This window comes from Limulus polyphemus, unplaced genomic scaffold (assembly GCF_000517525.1).
Source record: "Limulus polyphemus unplaced genomic scaffold, Limulus_polyphemus-2.1.2 Scaffold4459, whole genome shotgun sequence".
Taxonomy (NCBI): Eukaryota; Metazoa; Arthropoda; class Merostomata; order Xiphosura; family Limulidae; genus Limulus; species Limulus polyphemus.
In genome coordinates, this window is record NW_013670069.1 from 43,173 (window position 1) to 60,674 (window position 17,502).

Consider the following 17,502-nt stretch of genomic DNA (forward strand, 5'->3'; position numbering starts at 1 on the left):
ACTATCCTTCCTCTAAAAAATCTGATAATTCGATAGAACCTTGAGTTCTAGGCATGTTGGAGCACAAGATAATTAGTGTGCGGACCATTTTTATTTATATAGTGCTCTGTGAACACAAATTAGTTAGCATAAATCATTTAAATGACGAAAAATTAGGTGTCTATTTACTTGTGACCACTTAATGTATATCCCTGGATTAGGGAGGCTCACCACTTCTCCACAATCCAACTGGCACCTGTCATATCACCTGCTGGCAAAAGGGTTCCACCTGACAGACAATGCCCACCAAGGATGCCTCCAGTCTTTCTTCTCTTGGTGTTAGGATTATAGCTGAGGTTGAACTCTGGCTTACGTCAGTCTGGAATTCCAGCACAGAACCCCTCTCCCAGTGCTCTTGAACTCACCAGATGCCACAACTCCACAGAAACCCTCAGACTATGCCACCTTTCTTATGGGATGGGCTGTAATGAAATTGCAGTCATGTACATTCACAGCTGTGGATAAAGTCCAGCAACCAGGAGGACTTCTCCTAAACATGACTATTCTGTCATCTCTCCTCAGTGACCAGCTATTCTTCTAGTTTGTACATCGTTCTTATTGAAGATAACGATATACTGAAAGAAATAAATCTTTTTGAATGAAAGTTGAAGTTGAGGGTGGTATAAACTCCAGTAATTATCAGAAAAATCCACAATAACTAATATCCTGTGGTCATATCACCAAAGGTTTTTATTACCTATCTCTTCAGTAGTATAATATCCAGGTGAAATAAATATAGATTTGATATTGACTTGATAGTTCCATTTAATGGGAGGTTTGAACAAGATATAGTACTACAGAAAAATGCTGAACTTTTACAGACTGAGTTTAAGCTAATGAATAAACAGACTGGAATTGAGATGTAATATACAGTTTTTATTTACTTATGATGGATTGTCATTTCTTCACAGAGTCAAGACTAAATCAACCTTGAAAGAGACTAGAAATCAGACAAAATGAACAAGAGATTTATGATTAAAAACAAAACCTTGCATTTAACTAGCATGATTGTGCTATCTTGTGACTGTCATTTTCACTACATATTTATAGGGCCAAAACCTCTAAGTATTACCTGTACAACCAGTGAGGATCATTGGGTTTTACATCCTTAAATAATGTTGCATGTAGCAATGTTCCCCATGGGTGGTAACAAGATCCAGTTCTAAAATGGTCAGTGAATCACAAGACCTTCCAAATTAGTGGGCACTCAGGGAGAACCAAAAAAAGACCCAAGCAGGCCCCAATTATGGGCTCAAAAACATGAAGACAATGTGATAGGAACATAAAACATAAATAAAAACACAAATGATATTCATCATGGTTGCAACAGGGTTACATAGTAATATCTTCAATTATTATTATCTTTTATTCAGAACAAGCTATGTACTGAGGGTAAAACTAAAAATCAACCTAGCAATCAGTATAGCTAATTGAATATTCTTTTTTTATGTTCCTACTTATAAAGATTTGAATGCACTGTTTCATCAGTTAGGTACCCTTGCTGTTAACGTTTTTGGACATAATCCCAATAATATCTCATGAGGTTTCGCCAGTTCAGAAGGTTTAGATTAGTCCTAAATACATATATTAAACTAACAATGCAAAACAATCCCTATGATAAAAGTATAATAATAAAAATAGAATATCATTTGATATATTAAACAGTTTAATCAATACTGTTAATCAAAGTAACAACAAATAAATAATACTGCATATATTATTTAAGGAACAATGCAAAGACATGCACACAGAAGTTGTAAAGATATCTGCTGAGGCATCATAAGGCACCAAATGGCACTCTCAAAGGCCAACACCCTCTCATGGAACCACAGCCCAGAGGGTTGAATGGTGTTAAGGATAACATAGAGGTTAGAAACAAGTAACAGTCCTGACTGGATGAATTCATGAAAATACAGAAACTACTTTCAAAATTAGAGGCTGTTTTATTTTTTCATGAGCATGTAGGGAAGAGGAGACAAAAAATACAAAAACTCATTAGCAACAGATTTCATTGAATCTGGAGGATAACCACAGGCAGTGAACAGAATCATAAGCTGAAATAACAGCAATAAGATGAAGGTAAAACTACTAAATGTATTTAAATTTGTCCACACATTGGCCTATAAGATGTACTCTAAAGGGGTATCAAAACTGGTATGCCAGTGGAAAATGTGATGAACTCTAACCTGAAAATCATGTCAAAGATATTTGAAAACTTCACAATATGCAAAATGGATCAACTGCACAAGCCAATTTGTTTAAAGTGGAAGGAGCAAGATCTGTTAAGTTGGAATTGTTATAAGGAATAAATAACTGATGATGAACACCTCAAAATCATTTTCTTCACACAAGAAGGCAGTAAACATCCCTGACAGAACACGGAAAGTGTTCAGTGAAATGATAATGAGGGTTAGACAGTGTAGGTAACACAACAGAACAAAAACAGCTGTGACCCTTTCTCACTTCCCAAACTTCCCATCAGAGAGCCCAAACAGGGCATAAAAGACGATCTGCTACCGAATGGTCGTATAAATGAAAAATAGAGAGAAAATGAATAGAAGAAAAAGTATTATCTCCTACCCTAGCTGCTGCAGTTTTAGGTAGAACGGACCTGTCTAGATACAAAGAATGTAGTTGGAATGGTACAGTGTCCTGTGAACATGAAGTGCAAACATATTTGAATGTCAACGACTGCTAGCCAATAACAGAAGAAAATATGTTTTAGGTGAAAGAATGATATATAGTGAATATGACCGCAAAGGTTCAAAAGGTGGACGTGATAATGCATGAAGAACCACTGTGATATCTGAATTAGGAACCTGGAAAGGGCAATAAGAAAGAATAGCCCAAAATGATTTCAAAAGTAATGACAAAATCAGTGACCCAAAAACTTTTCTACTCTTGGAAAAACAAAAAGTAGGATAAGGGAGCCTTATACAAGGCAACAGACAAAGGCACCAAACCTTTGTCAAACAATCATGTCAAAAATTGAGAGACATGTGGCACAATGGGACACAAAGGGTTAAACCCATGTCTGAGAGACCACTGACAAAAAGTAAACCATTTCCTTTAATAAACTTCCATAGAAGAATGTCAAATAGAATGTGTTAATAAGGATGCCCCTCAAGACATCAATCCCTGATATCGTGCAATGGACCACATAAAAGCCAGGCATGAAGATGAAGAGCACCAGCTGCTGGATGAAAAATGTCCAACCAAGGCTGATGTAAGAGAGATGGGCAATAAGGAAGGGGAAGAAGTTGACACTCCTGAAGATATTGGAGCAGTGGAAACCCGGGTTGACCCAGCAAATATAGTGCCACCAGAAGAACTCAACAGTACATGGAGTAAATCAGTGCCAGAACTTTGGAAAGTAGACAAAATGCATGAATATGAAGACTAGTCCAATCCTGGCTGAGAGCATCTACTCCTAAAGCCAGAGGGTGAGGTACTGGAGACCACAATGATGGGAGCTGAGCATTCCAGTGTGTAGTGAAAGCATCAATATGTGGTGCCTCTAAAACAAGAGCAGATCCAATAAATAACTTGAGGATAAAACATCCTTTCCATTGGAAGAGCTCTGTTGGGATGAGATAACTAGTCAGCCTGCAGATTCATTACCCCTGGAACAAGTAAGGAGAACAATCTGGTGTTTGTGTATCCAAAGGAGAAGATACACTTTTTGAAAACAAACAGATCTGGGGTGAGTGCCCCTTGCTTTGAAATATACGAGACTACTGTAGAATTGTCCAAATGAAGCATTACCACCTTCCCTCACAACAATTCGACACCCTAAGTCAGCTCATTGAACAGCTAAAAGTTCTAAGAGATTGATGAGGAGAGAAGCTTCCTCTACTGTCCAAAATCAATTGAATTCCATATTGTCTATACAAGCACCACAACCCTGAAGAGAAGCATCTGTGAAAAAATGTATCTTTGGCATGGAGGTGGTAAAGGGACACCTACTGTTGTGTTTTCCATATTAAGCCACCAGCTGACATCCAGCAAACTGAAATCAGACAGTTTCACTGGACAATCCAGTGCATCTGTGCAAATGTTCCACTGGTCTCGTAATGACCACTGAAGGGCCCGACCTAAAGGAATGAGTGATTCCAAGGATGTCCACATCCCCAAAAGAGATAGAACTGTGCATGAAGGTGGAGAAGGAGACAACTGTATTTGAAGAACTGCCTATTCCATAGCCTGATGGCACAGAGGAGAAGGTTGGGCCTGGCTTAACCCTTTAACCACACTCACCCTATAAACCCCTTTCTGCACATGTCATAAGATTTTACTGAGTTAAATTCACTTTACTATAAATGTATTTTAATGAAACTACTATTATCAAGTACACTATATTTTAAAAAGAAAAGTCTAAAACAGCAATTAAAACTACAGTTTTTGCTGTCACGTGACCCACTGTGGTTAAAATTCTCAAGTTTAAGAGGTCTGACACAAGAAACTATAAGTAGCTAATATAGACTGTCAGCACAGATGGTTAAATACAATTTCAGCTGTCTCTCATTAGATAGGGGAAAACTTCCAAGAATTTCTCCCTGTGAAACAACATTATAATATTTCTAAGTTTAAGGTCAGCTATACCCACTTGCAAAGTCACAGCAGTGTTGTCAAGCTATAGTTTGAAGTTGAATGGCATGTTTATAATCAATAGAAAGAGCAGATTTGGCACTATTCAGTTATAGCTTGAAGAAACCTCTACCTGTGTATGGATCTGTAGTATGAAATAGAAAATAAGCTTAATACATTGTTCTCTTCAGGGGTATGTAATGTTTGGCAAGTGTTTCTCTCCTTATATGCATTAGTTTGCTAAATAGATTGCATTTAGGTTTTACATTTATATTTTAATTAATTATGCAATATTTGTATTTTAAAATGCATATTTGAAATGTTTATGATTTTTATATGTTTAACTTATTGTAGTTTGGCTTAACAAAATGTCTAAGCAAGAGTGTACGTGTTTGGAATTTGTGCAAGAGAGTCGCCCTAAAATAACAACAGAGCACTGTGGGGACATGTTGGCCTTGTTGGGATCATGAATAAAAGACAAAGAACTGAAAAACAAAATTAAAAATAAAGTACAAGTGAAAAGTTAAAGAAGTGAAATTATGCATATGATAAAAACTATTCTACAAAAATGTAAAAGGTATGTATACATACTTCCATTTCTTAATTTTAAACATTTCATTGCACTGTACATTGATGATTATATCTAGAGTTAATGATACAATAGAGAAAATGGAAAACAAAATATAAACATTTGCCTTAAAACTTTTGATATTGATTTAGGAGGTTCTAGAGATTATGCAAATGAAATGTGAAAACTGAGAGATAAGAAATAGTATTTTTTAAACTCAAAATTAAAATCACTTTGCATGTGAACTATTCAGAGTCTGAGTGCAAATAACTACATTAAATAATGAATGTTTTAATGTAAATAGCAGAAAAAAAGCAAAGTTAAATATTTTATTTTTCTAAAACTATATAATCTTAGGACCATTCAAGTCAAATTTAAAACTATTTCATCAATTAGTTTCATTAATCTGTAACTGAAAAACACCCCTAAATGAAGGAGGTACTGAATGGGAGTAAGAACAGACTTCTCCTTTTTGGTAAAAAAACCCAGCTCTTGCAGCTTCTGATAACAGAGTTTGAGTGTGCAGTTCTGCCAAATGGCAGGAAGGGTCGAGAAGAAGCCAGTTGTCCATGTAATGGTGAGTGTGAATGCCAAGGGAATGAAGATGACATGAAAAAGCTCTGACTACCCAGTAAAAAACATATGGAGCAGATGCAAGGTCCAATGATAGAGGACGAAACTGAAAAACATAGTTGTCGTGCATGAAATGGAAATAACACCTCAAAGACTTGGCAATTGGGATATGATGGTAGGCACCTACAATGTCAAATTTTGTCTTCCTTGGTCTGGGTGAAAAGAGTCACTAAAGGGAAAGAAACAACCCCATTTTAACTTAGGAGGCTGAAGGAAACAATTGAGATGAGAAAGGTCAATGACCAGTCGCCTGTCTTTTTTCGATACTACAAACAGCCAAGAGAAGAAGGTGATGCACTCCATGGCTTCTTTGTGCAGAAGACCCTACATAGCTTGTGCTCGATGATTTGAGTAAGAGGGTTCTTGAGAAGTGGAAAGCCAACTGGTATGAGAAACAGGGGAAGAGGAGAAGACATGAATTGAATGACCAATCAGCTCCTGAGAACTTGAATGACCCACTGATCTGTGGTAAATGTCTCCCATATTGACACAAACCCTCTGAGATGAGACCCCACAGGACCTAACCCCATAAGTTAGTTACTGATGCCAAAATCTGTGCTCCACTCAGAAGGAGGATCCCCACTGGTAAGGTCAAAATCACCCTTGTGTTCCAATGGATCATGGCACTGAAGCATGAGGTAAAAAAACTTGAATGAGAAATGTAGTAAACCATCCTGTAGAAGAACTGTGGGACAGTCGAGAAAGTGAAGAATGTATAAAAGCCACTTCTACTCGAGATTCCATGGAGTCTGGAATTCCCGCAAAAATGGACTATATGAGAAAAGGAGCTTCTCTGAAATCTCTATGGGACAACATAGGAAGGTGAACAACCTACAGTAAGGCATCTCTGTCCAAAAGATCCCAGCAAGAAACCAACCAAGATATCAAGGAGAGAGCAGAAGCTGATAATCTAACCAAAGTGGAAGTCAATAAATGACTTATATCCCCCAAAATTTGAGCATGGAATCTATGATAGGCCTCATACAACAATCACACAGTAATAAAAAATGAACATATTGTAAATGACCGACGAATTCTGGAAAACTGAGATTGATTAAGATAAACAGTGGCATCTTGTCTAGAGCCCCAAATAGGAAGTAGAGGGTCTAACCTCTGAGAGTCCAAATAAGGGTTTTCCAGGTGATGAAAAGCCAAGGCATGCTGATCCAATAAATCAGGGGGAAAAGGCATGGCAGCATCCTCCCTCAATTGATCTGCAAATCTACATGTGTGTACAGCAATTTCTAACAAAGGTGGAAGGACCCGGTAACCAGATGAACTAGTTTCTCCCAATAAAGAAGATGAAGATTCATAAGCCACAGAAAAAATACTCAAAACATTACAAACATGGTATGCTAGTTGTAAAAAGGGTGAATGAGGCAGAATGTATGTCTGAGGTTCATGAGTAGCTGTCTGAGCAAAGGAAGGTGCTGGAAAAATAGTCTAAGTTCTCACTAGTCTACCCTTGATCTCCCACAAACTCAGTCTCAGAACCAACAAGAGAAAAAGTATCAGACTGCATGTAACACTCTACCTCTCTGTGTATAAGGAACTCCATGGAAGGTCATCAAACAATAGGATGGCCTGAGATATGCCTAGAAGCCAGAGCCATAATCAGCTTCTGCTGACGAGCTTCCCCTGACTGAGAAACCAACTCAGGAGAAATACCAGCAAAAACAAAAAAATCACAAGAAAGAGTCCCATTGGAAGTCATCAATAATATTGGGGGGCACCAGGGGGAGAAATCCTCTGTAAAATAGCTCTATAAAAAAAGATTAAAAAAATACATCAAAAGAGCATGCAAGCCACATGGAAAGAGAAACAAGTCAGTTAGTGTTACAGCTAAAGAAACATGTAAATTTGATACCTGCTTTTGAGAAAAAGAATCAAGAAATAATTATAGCTGTCAAAGCACACTGGATCTTTCAGGTGTAACAGAGATAAGTTCATCATTTAAAATGTTATATACCTGGGAGAAAAAATAGGAAATAAGTTCATCAGGAGAAGGGTTGGCTGGTAAATCATGTTCCTCAAACAATGGTAAAAAGCCTAAAGAGAGCCATGACCCAACCTATTGACATCCAATAAACCCTAATACTCATCAGGGACACCCCTAAGAAACTATGGGAATACTGCTGAAATAAAGCTTCAACAGAAGCAGAAAGACTATGATCAAGAACAGAGGCATTAAAAGAATTGAGTAAAACAGGAACAAAAATATTTGCTTGAGAAGTAACTTGAACTTCAAAATTTGTTACAGGAAAAAGACTACATGATGTTAGCAGCACAGCTGTGAACAAATAAATATAGATTATGGTAAAAAAGCAAAGTTTATGCAAGATCCTCCTGATGTAAGTATAAGTCATATAGTCAATGACAGAGTGGAGAATTATGGGTAAGTGATGTATGCTCTCCAATATGTAAAGGACATTTGAAAATTTATGTTTTGTTGACATTATGAGTTCAAACTCAACAAGGAAAGGCTTTCAGTAATTTAGTGGTAAGTCTACCTGATTTGAAATCTATGTTTTCAGATTTACTGAGAATCAAGTATTTGTTAATACATATTTTAACAAACAGCTTTTACATCATACAAATGTATGTTAATATCAGAATAAATTGAGGCATAGTAAACAATTTAAGAGACTGTAAAATCATAAGGATGCATTGAAAACTCAGTTTACGCAACTATAACTGCCAGAATCAAATTAACCTTCTTTAGGAACTGATTTTCAAATAAACAATATCCACTATTTAATTAAGTACATGTATCATAAAATTAAATAATTTGAATTTTAAGTGCTAGTTGTACTAATAAAGTAATTTTTGTATAATATTTTCAGAAGGATGTCAAGTTTGTAATTACTGGTATTAAGTAGACATTAGAATTATTAGGAAACAATAATGAACTATACCTCCTCTGTGGCTTATGTGACAGCAATGGAACTTTAGCTCCTTTCGTCGATGAATCAAGGTTGGATATTTGAAAAGTAACAAAGAAGACAAAATGTATCCTCCCAAAAAAGTGAGAGAAATGAGAATCATTTCTGTAAGGTAATCTGTGAAAAAAATATATACATATATATAAATACACAATATTTATTATCCTTCAGTAATTGCTCTAAAATACATACATTTAAACAACAAGACATTTATTTTCAGACACTTGCTATATGTGTTCATTATTATTAATCATATATAACAATGTAATTCTTATAATTATGTAATCTTATGTAAAACTTCATTGATATAACTATTTTGGAAGAGGATTGATAGCAAACAGAACATATTATCCTTTGGTGACATGATTTCACAAACAGTATTACATACATAATGTATGCAGTTTTTCAAAGCAATATTACATACAGTTATGGCCTTAATGACTTTAGTATAAATTTCTGCTCAGGTCAGCATTTGAGAGTATACATTTATATTTACATGACCACAAAAAAGTGGCATGTCAGTGAATTTATCATAATCATGTCAGGGTCTTCACCATGTGTCAAGAGGCATTACCCTAATCTAAGTATATTAGTGTTCAATATATGGTGATATATTTGGTTTACCAAATAAAGTTGGGCACATTAGTAATGTAATCATAGTGTGAAAAGTTAATCTGTCCAATATTAAACACATAGCATGAAGTTTGTAAAATAAGAAACATCACAAACAGTGACCATAAGACTGTGCATTAATCTGTATGAAGTAGTGTGTGTGTGAAACTGATGCTTCTTAAATAATGAAATAGATCAGTCGTTTGATTACTGTCAGGCTGCTATTACTTTCTTAGGTAATCCACCTTCATTTGTGGTTCCTCAAGGTTGAATATTTGCATATATGTGCAGTTCTTTGGGAACAACTAGACATCAACAATGAATTAATTTAATGAAGTTGTAAAAAATTAACTAATGTGTGGTAATGAGTGTTTTAGTTGTGTTGAATGTGGTTAAATAAGGCATTCTTACCCTAAAAACATTCAGGAAATGAGTTTAAGAAAGAGTTGTAATGATGTTTCTTATCAGGGTTTAAACTATATTCTGCAATTATCAATTGCTGAATGATCATGGGAGATGAAGTCTCATTTTCATTGATGTACATACTTAACGGATGGTGCATATGACCTTGACAGACATGCACTGTGACATTTAATTCTCCTGTGAGCCCAAGTGTTGGGTTTTGTTCATTTTCTCTACAAAATTAGAGTGAAATAGTGTTAGCAAATTAAATGTTTTCCAAACTATTAGGAACTTGTAAGTTATCTGTTCAAATACTGATAGGTGAGTGTTGTTATGGATTCCTAGTTTTATTGGATATGATAGCACCAATGCTTTAAAACTATAATTTTTGGACTATTGTTTAGATAGTTATGGATGTACAAAGTTATTCTGTTTCTACTAAACATGACACATATAACCCTGTTCACTACCAGGTAAGGACTTAGTAGGAATAAATTGAATTCCTAGCAAACCTTTCACAGATTAATCCTTTATACTGGAGGTTTTACAATCTGATTTCACTGCAAAGTCCAGCCTGAATGTAATTTGAAAAGCAATAGAATTCTACTCAAATTTTACTGGTACTGCATTCTCTTTATAAAATGTCTTCATAAATCATGATTAAGACAAATATTGTCTTATGCTAATGAAGTAATTGCTGATAAATCTAACAGTATCCTAAAATACAGAGTATCATCACCGAAGCAGAAAGATCAGTACATAAACAATTTTCCTACTGTTGATATCACTGAGCTGTGATTGGCCCATATTCTTTTCCAGTAACACTTGAGCATAAGAAAATGTAAGAAAAAGGCTGATTTAGATTATCATCATTTGAATACAGTTACTAATCTAATAAAAATGCTATGATTGAATGAAGGATGATGTAGAAATTTCATTTCAAAGAAAGTTTACTAATGCTCTTGGATAGCTATTGGCTATATCAGGTTCCTATATAAATGGTAAGCTGTTCAAAGAGAGCTGCTCCAACCCATTACAGATTTGATCAGTTTAAAGAGATTCTTTGGTCCTAACCAACTCTCTAGCAACTTTAGAAAGGTTAATAATCTCTTTAATTGTGGATTTTTTGCATTATTTTGTCAGCATGTTTTCCAATGATATAGTAATAGCACCTCCTTCATTTGACCAATACTTATCTGACCTGTTAGAGTATGAGTTCCTAAACTAGGGGTCTCAGATCCTTTGCTGAGAGTGGCACAGGAAAGTGTCAGGGAGAACACAGTAAATACACAATTATTGTTAAGGCACTCAGTATTTACAGATTCATTGGCTGGGGGAGAGAAGGCTCAGTCAGGATATAGAAGGTCCTGTGGTGGGTCTTGTGCTGAGAAAGTTTCAAACCCCTGAGCTGATTTTTTCACAATTACAAGCACAAAGGTTGACAGTAAGAATTACAAAACTATTTTCTTCCAGATATGATTTTGATATTTTTAGTTTCTGGTTATATATCTGATATTCAATCAGATCAAAATAACATCAAAGGTACTGGGGATTTTCTTCAATTTTTTTTCAGTCAAATAGCTATACTAAGTGTATAATAATGACATCTGTAGATCACTTGATGGTTTGGAAAGCAAGGAACAGCACTACTTTCAGTCACTGATTTTTGAATCAACTGACTGTCCAATGTGCTGGTCAAACATTCAATCCCAGCCATAACAACTCAGTAATTGTTGTTGTTGGCATCTCTGCCAATCATTACAGCAGGCAGAATGCTCTTCTACTGGTGCTTATTCATGTAACTCTTCTCACAGAACAAGATAAGTACTGATAGTTTCCTCTTTCTCATACACTATGACAGGATCAAATTCTAAAATGCTCTCATCATAATAGTTAACCTGCTGTGGTATTCTAAGATTATCTTTGTTCCGTCAAGTAGCCTGCAAGATCCACAAAATAAAAAGAGGATTTGTTAGATACTATTTCATGAATGAATTCCTGAATGTGATTTGCCTTTGACCAATATTTTACAAGAAAGATAAAGGACACAAGCTGCTAGACAATTACAATATTCATCATGAACAATCAAAGTCAAGCTTAATTCTTAAACAAGTGCTGATGTGCTTCAATGGAGAGAGGAATAACTTTACTTGTGCACTCTCAATAGCCTACTAATGCAGAATATAAAAGTGCTAAAGTCCGGCCAAATTAAGAAATATGGTTAACACTGTATCTAAACTATAAGTTAGAATGAATGAAATCTCTAAATGCTTTAACTTAACATTTTCCTAAACTGAAAATGTTAACTTCCAAAACATACTTATCTCCACTGACACTATAGCTAGAATCCCACATTGAGAAGGTGGAGGGGGCCAGTGCAGTCATGAACCATACAGAAAGCATCTGTATAGAACAGAAGTGTACCAAGATAAAGATGGTATGCTGTTCTCCTGGAACTCAGTTCCTATAGCAAAGGTGGAAAAGAATATGATTAATTGTCAGTATAAGCCAGCCTCAACCTATATCCCACATTGATGGCTAGGGCTATTGGACTGCAATGTTATATATATATACTTTTGATTGGATCCCAACCTATAGCCATAGAGTGATGCGAAACGCATCACTGGAATCATGACAAGATAGTAAGTAACACCGAAGTGGTCAAACTTTCTCCTCCACCTGAAGAAGTCCAAAAGGCAACATCTCAGGCTCAGAATGATGGGATCATGTATGCTGTACTCAACCAAAGGAACAGAACTCATCCAGTCTGGAATTATGAACATTCATCTTTAGTCCCCAACCAAGTGGGCAAGGAGTTATTTCGCTTGTCCCTGGAATTATACAGAACCTGTGCTCAACCAAGGACTTGGATGGGACCACTTTGCATTCGGAATCATGAGGAGATAGTGGACCTCCTTCCATGAACAACATGTGAAACCAACATTGATCAAAGAGAAGGGCCATGCGCCTCCAACCGGAAAGCTTTGTGTCAACTCTGAACCAGAATTATGAGTAGGCTCCTGTGGAGGCTGGTGACACTCCTACTGACATCTGGGAAAAACATCCAGGGACTAGAGTAGGAGGGCCTCCAACTTTGCCATCTTCTCCAAGAGTGGAGGAACATACTTTAACATTCTGGAGGAAAAGCTTCTGTCAGCCATCCCAGCGACTGGAAACTGGGGGTGGTAAGGACTTCCGAGCTCCACTAGTAGAGTCTGGGGGGTAATACGCATTGGAGAGTTCTGAGGAACAGTGCTTTGGAAACTGTGCAATAGGTGAACCAAGTTCCTTACATTTTTAAAAGCAAACCAATCCCAATTTATTCAACCTGAAGATCAGCAGGAACATGTAGGATCCCCTTTAGCTTTACCCATGATAGTCCATGAGTGGTGATCCATAATAATAAGGTAATACCATGTGTTAGGCACCTAGATGGTGTTATGGAACACCCCATTTCAACAGAACCTGTTGCAACCTGTAGTAATTATAATGAAGGTAGTTGATAGTGTGGAATTGAAAGAGAAAGCATATCTGCCTGGGCAACACTCACCATAGAGTGGGATCCAGTGAAAAATAAAGGGACCCTGGAAATAAAAGAGTATATGATTGAAGAAAATAATCACCTCTGGTTATAGGCTAACAGATGTGGTCAAAATAGCTACAGGGAATAGCCGAAAACCCTCAAAAGATGAAACTGCCAGATTATGTAAGAAATGAAATAGAAAAATATTAGGAGTAGTACACATACCAGCCTGCACAATGTCTTCCAGAGGGCAATTCAATCGGACAGCTAATGACATAGAGATATGATGAATCTAGTGAGATTTGACAGACAAAAAAATCCTCTCTTGTAACAATAATCCATTATAGGTCATGTGAAGCAATTTGCAAAGCCACCTCGTTAGGGTAAAAAGAGATAAATTATGAGAAATGGTAGGATCCCAAGAAAAAACAATCGATTCCTAGTACCTTGAAATGAGTTAGTACGAGCCAAATAACACTTGAGGGGCCTTACAGGACATAACAAACGATAATAATCAAAGTGGTCATAAAGGTGAGAAATGTCTAGCAAATGGACTGGTGAGAAGGATCTTTTCTCTTCCCTGGTTGTCAGAGTCTTGGGAAAAAAATACCAATTGGGGTAAAGCAGGACAAATGTGGAATGATAAAGAGTCTAATGCACATAGATTGCAAACAAACAATTCACAAGCCAACAACAACAAAAATTACAAATTAAGAGAAGGGTGAAACAAAGAATACAAAGCTAAGGGTTCAATGGGAGGATGAGACAATGCATGTAAAACAACTGTCAAATCCCAATTCAGTAATGTTCAAGTCATTTGGGCTGAAGAATACAAAAGGATTTGAGTCGACTTAATAGTACTGGGGATTCAAAAACCTTTTGATAATTGGAATCCCGAAAAATAGTAGATAAGATGCCTTATATAAAGTCAACTTAGATGAAGCAAACATATGGGTGAAGAATTTCTGATCGAGGTTGTCTCAATAGAGAATGCCAAAGTGGAAGAGGTAGAGGTGGACATTCCTGCAGATATCAAAGAAGCAGAAACCACATTTAAGCTGGTTAGTATGATGCAACCAAGAGAACTTGACAGGGAGTAGAAAGAATCATAGTCAGAACCCTAGGGCAATAGCCAGATCCGGGGAAAGGTCATACAGATGTAAACCTGTCCAGTCCTGACTGAACGCATTTACTTCCAACGTTTGAGGATGAGGTATCGGAGACCAAACAACTGCAGTTGAGAATTCCAATGAGTCTCAAAGGCATCGATCATTAAAGACAAAAACTGAGAGCAAATCCACCAAAAAATCTCATGATGTAGCATCCATTCCATCAGAAGAATCCTGTTGGGTCGAGACAAGTGATCTGCAAGTAAATTCACCATTTCTGGAACTGATATGAAGGGAATGAACCCAGTAGAGAAGATCCAAGGTACGAAAACAAAGGTCTCGAGAATGTGTGCCTCCTTGATAAGAAATCTGAGATACTACCGTGGAATTGACAGAAAGTATCATGACAATTTTTCCTTTTAAGGTATACAGACCTTCAACCATTGCCCAGTTTACTGCAAGGAGTTTGAGAATGTTGATATGGAGGGTAGACTCATCTTCCACCCAAATATCCTGAAACTCCTGACCTATCAGATAAGCTCCCTATCACTGAAGAAATGCGTCTGTGAACAGATGGATCTTGAAACAAGGTGGTGGAATGGGTACACCAATAGTAGTGTTATTCTGATCCAACTACCATTCACAATCTACGATGTTGTTCCTGAGTCATGAGACAGGATGATCCAAAGGATTGAATGCATGATTCATTGGTCATACAGTGACCACTGAAGGGACTCTTATGAAGTCGTCCCAAAGGAAAGAAAAGTTTAATGGATGCCCACATCCCCAAAAGAGACAGAACCAACTGTGCAGTAGGAGAAGGAGACATAGGTAAAAACCTGATGGTTCTTTCCATGGCTTGAAGCTCAATAGGAGTTGGTTAAGCATGACTTAAGTGAGTATTAAAACACATACCCAGATGGACGACATATTGTATCAGTGACAGAATAATTTCTCCAGTCTGATAAGGAAGCCCACTTTTGTGGCTTCTGAAAGGAGAATCTGAGAGTCTTGTTCTGCTAATTGACGGGATGGTGCCAAAATGAGCCAATCATCCCTTTAATGATGTGTGCACAGGCCCAAGAAATGCAGGTGATAAGAAAAGATTCGAACAACCCTACAGAAGAGATAAGGTGCTGATGTCTGAACTGAACAGATCCCTGAACTGCAGCACTTGACCCTTGTGCACAAAATCTAAGAAACCTCCGGGAAGTTTCAAATAGGCATCGGTAACATCAAACTTGGACATCCAGAGCCCTAGCACAAAGAGCCAACTTAGGTTTGAGAAAAGATTCCTTTGTAAGGCGAGGAGGATCTAAAATTGGTTGAGTTGAGACAGACCGATGATTGGACACCAACCTTCTGACTTCTTGGGTACAACAAATAAATGGGAATCAAATTCTGGAAGAATGGGGTCTACCCTCTGTACTGTCCTTTTGAATAACAACTGCCTTATGGTCTGGGAACGAAGCTCCACTAGCCGTGGATTTGTTGATGGTGAAAGATAACAAGTTGTGCAGATAATGTGGGAGGTGACGTAAAATGAATGACCAAACTTAATGTCTCAGAAACTCTGGCAAAAAACATGGGGCAGAGAAAATGAGCTTCCAGTAACTCCCTGAGGACAGAAGATGGTAAATTAACAATTTATAACAAAGTGTCTCTTCCCCAAAGTTTATAACAACATTCCAGCCAGGAAACAAAGGAAGGAACTGAAGAAGATGTCAGCAAAACCCCCAACTCGTTCTCAAATTGTTGAAGGGAATGTTGATAGGCTTTTGACAAAAGTTAGATCAAAGATAAATATCTCAGGAAAGTCGTGTGAGGAAGAAAAATCCGAGAATATTGTGAACTGTTTAAAGTGATCACAGGTTCCAATCTAAACCCCCCACAGGTCCAAAAGTGGTCCATCCACTGATAATCTAAATATACCTCTTCCTGTCAGTGAAAAGACAAAGTATGTTCTTCTGATAAACTTAGGGGACAAGGTGTAGCTATCCCGATGCAAAACTGAGAGGCAAACCTTCCAGCATGATCAGCAATATCAGGAGAAGGAGAAAAAACCAAGTAAACACTTGCTGTTCTTTGTAGACTGACAACAACATAAAGAGGTGTTCTACACACATTTAAGTGTACCAAGGGATTCTAGCAAGCACTTCATGGGTGGTTTCATAGAACTTTCACCTCTTGAATAAATAGTGAGCATTCCTCATGAAGTGTCTGACAACTGCTTTGTTGCAAAAAGTTGCTCAACAGCTCAGAAAGTAAGGGTTGCAACACCCTTTTAGCTGAGCTTTTGAGTTCATAGCTAATGTTTCCAGTTGTGCAAACTGATGATGTTCTATACATTACATCTATCAACACCAGCCATCCTAACTGTAGGGTAATACAAGCATCTCAATCAACCACTAGAGCTATACAGTACCTCTTCAGATTCCTTCTCAGTCCTTATCTAACTAGCTGTATGCAGCCAGATAATTTCTCTCAGCTCTGTGTCACCTCATCTACTGAACTGAAATGATATGGCAAAGTATTCTCATCATCATCCCACTTATCATTCTTGATATCTAATTCCTGGACAAGTCAATGCATGAGAGGCACATCTGTAATGTATGATCAAAGCTTGTCAATGTATTCTATGAGCTTATGCACACTGCATAACTGCTGTATTCCATATGTCAAGAGATCCATTTATTGAAGCACTAAGTATGGACTAATCCAGTCAGAGTGCAGTGGCTTTTGTGCTATTGGTATGTATCAAATCTACACCCACTTTCCTTGTTGGAATCAAGATTCTCTGATTGATTTTTCAAGAACACCTATCCTACTGTAGGATGGCATTTCCCAATTACTGGCATGCAAAACTGTACATACTGTTATGACAGAGGAGGTCACGTGACACTTGTAACATGTCATGCACTTCTAGAACGTTCATGAAACCTCGAGGGGTTACTTGATATGCAGTATTCTTGTATATAAGCCGCCAAGAACTGACGGCAACAATGTGTAAATGAACTGTGGACAGAGAGAGACGTATTGTTGAGTCGAGCATGTGAGATGTTCGTTGTGAATTATAGCGTTTGTTAT

At 37.2% G+C, this 17,502-nt stretch overlaps 1 protein-coding gene across 1 annotated transcript in view; it reads right to left on the minus strand.

Moving 5' to 3' along the window:
- LOC106471178 (glycerophosphodiester phosphodiesterase domain-containing protein 1-like) overlaps positions 1 to 17,502 on the minus strand; it is a 65,657-nt gene that overhangs the window by 38,408 nt on the left and 9,747 nt on the right. The window contains exon 3 of the mRNA XM_013931769.2: positions 8,743 to 8,886. Within this exon, the coding sequence (XP_013787223.2) occupies positions 8,743 to 8,872 (130 nt within the window). The 5' untranslated portion in view covers positions 8,873 to 8,886. The remainder of the gene's footprint in view (positions 1 to 8,742; positions 8,887 to 17,502) is intronic.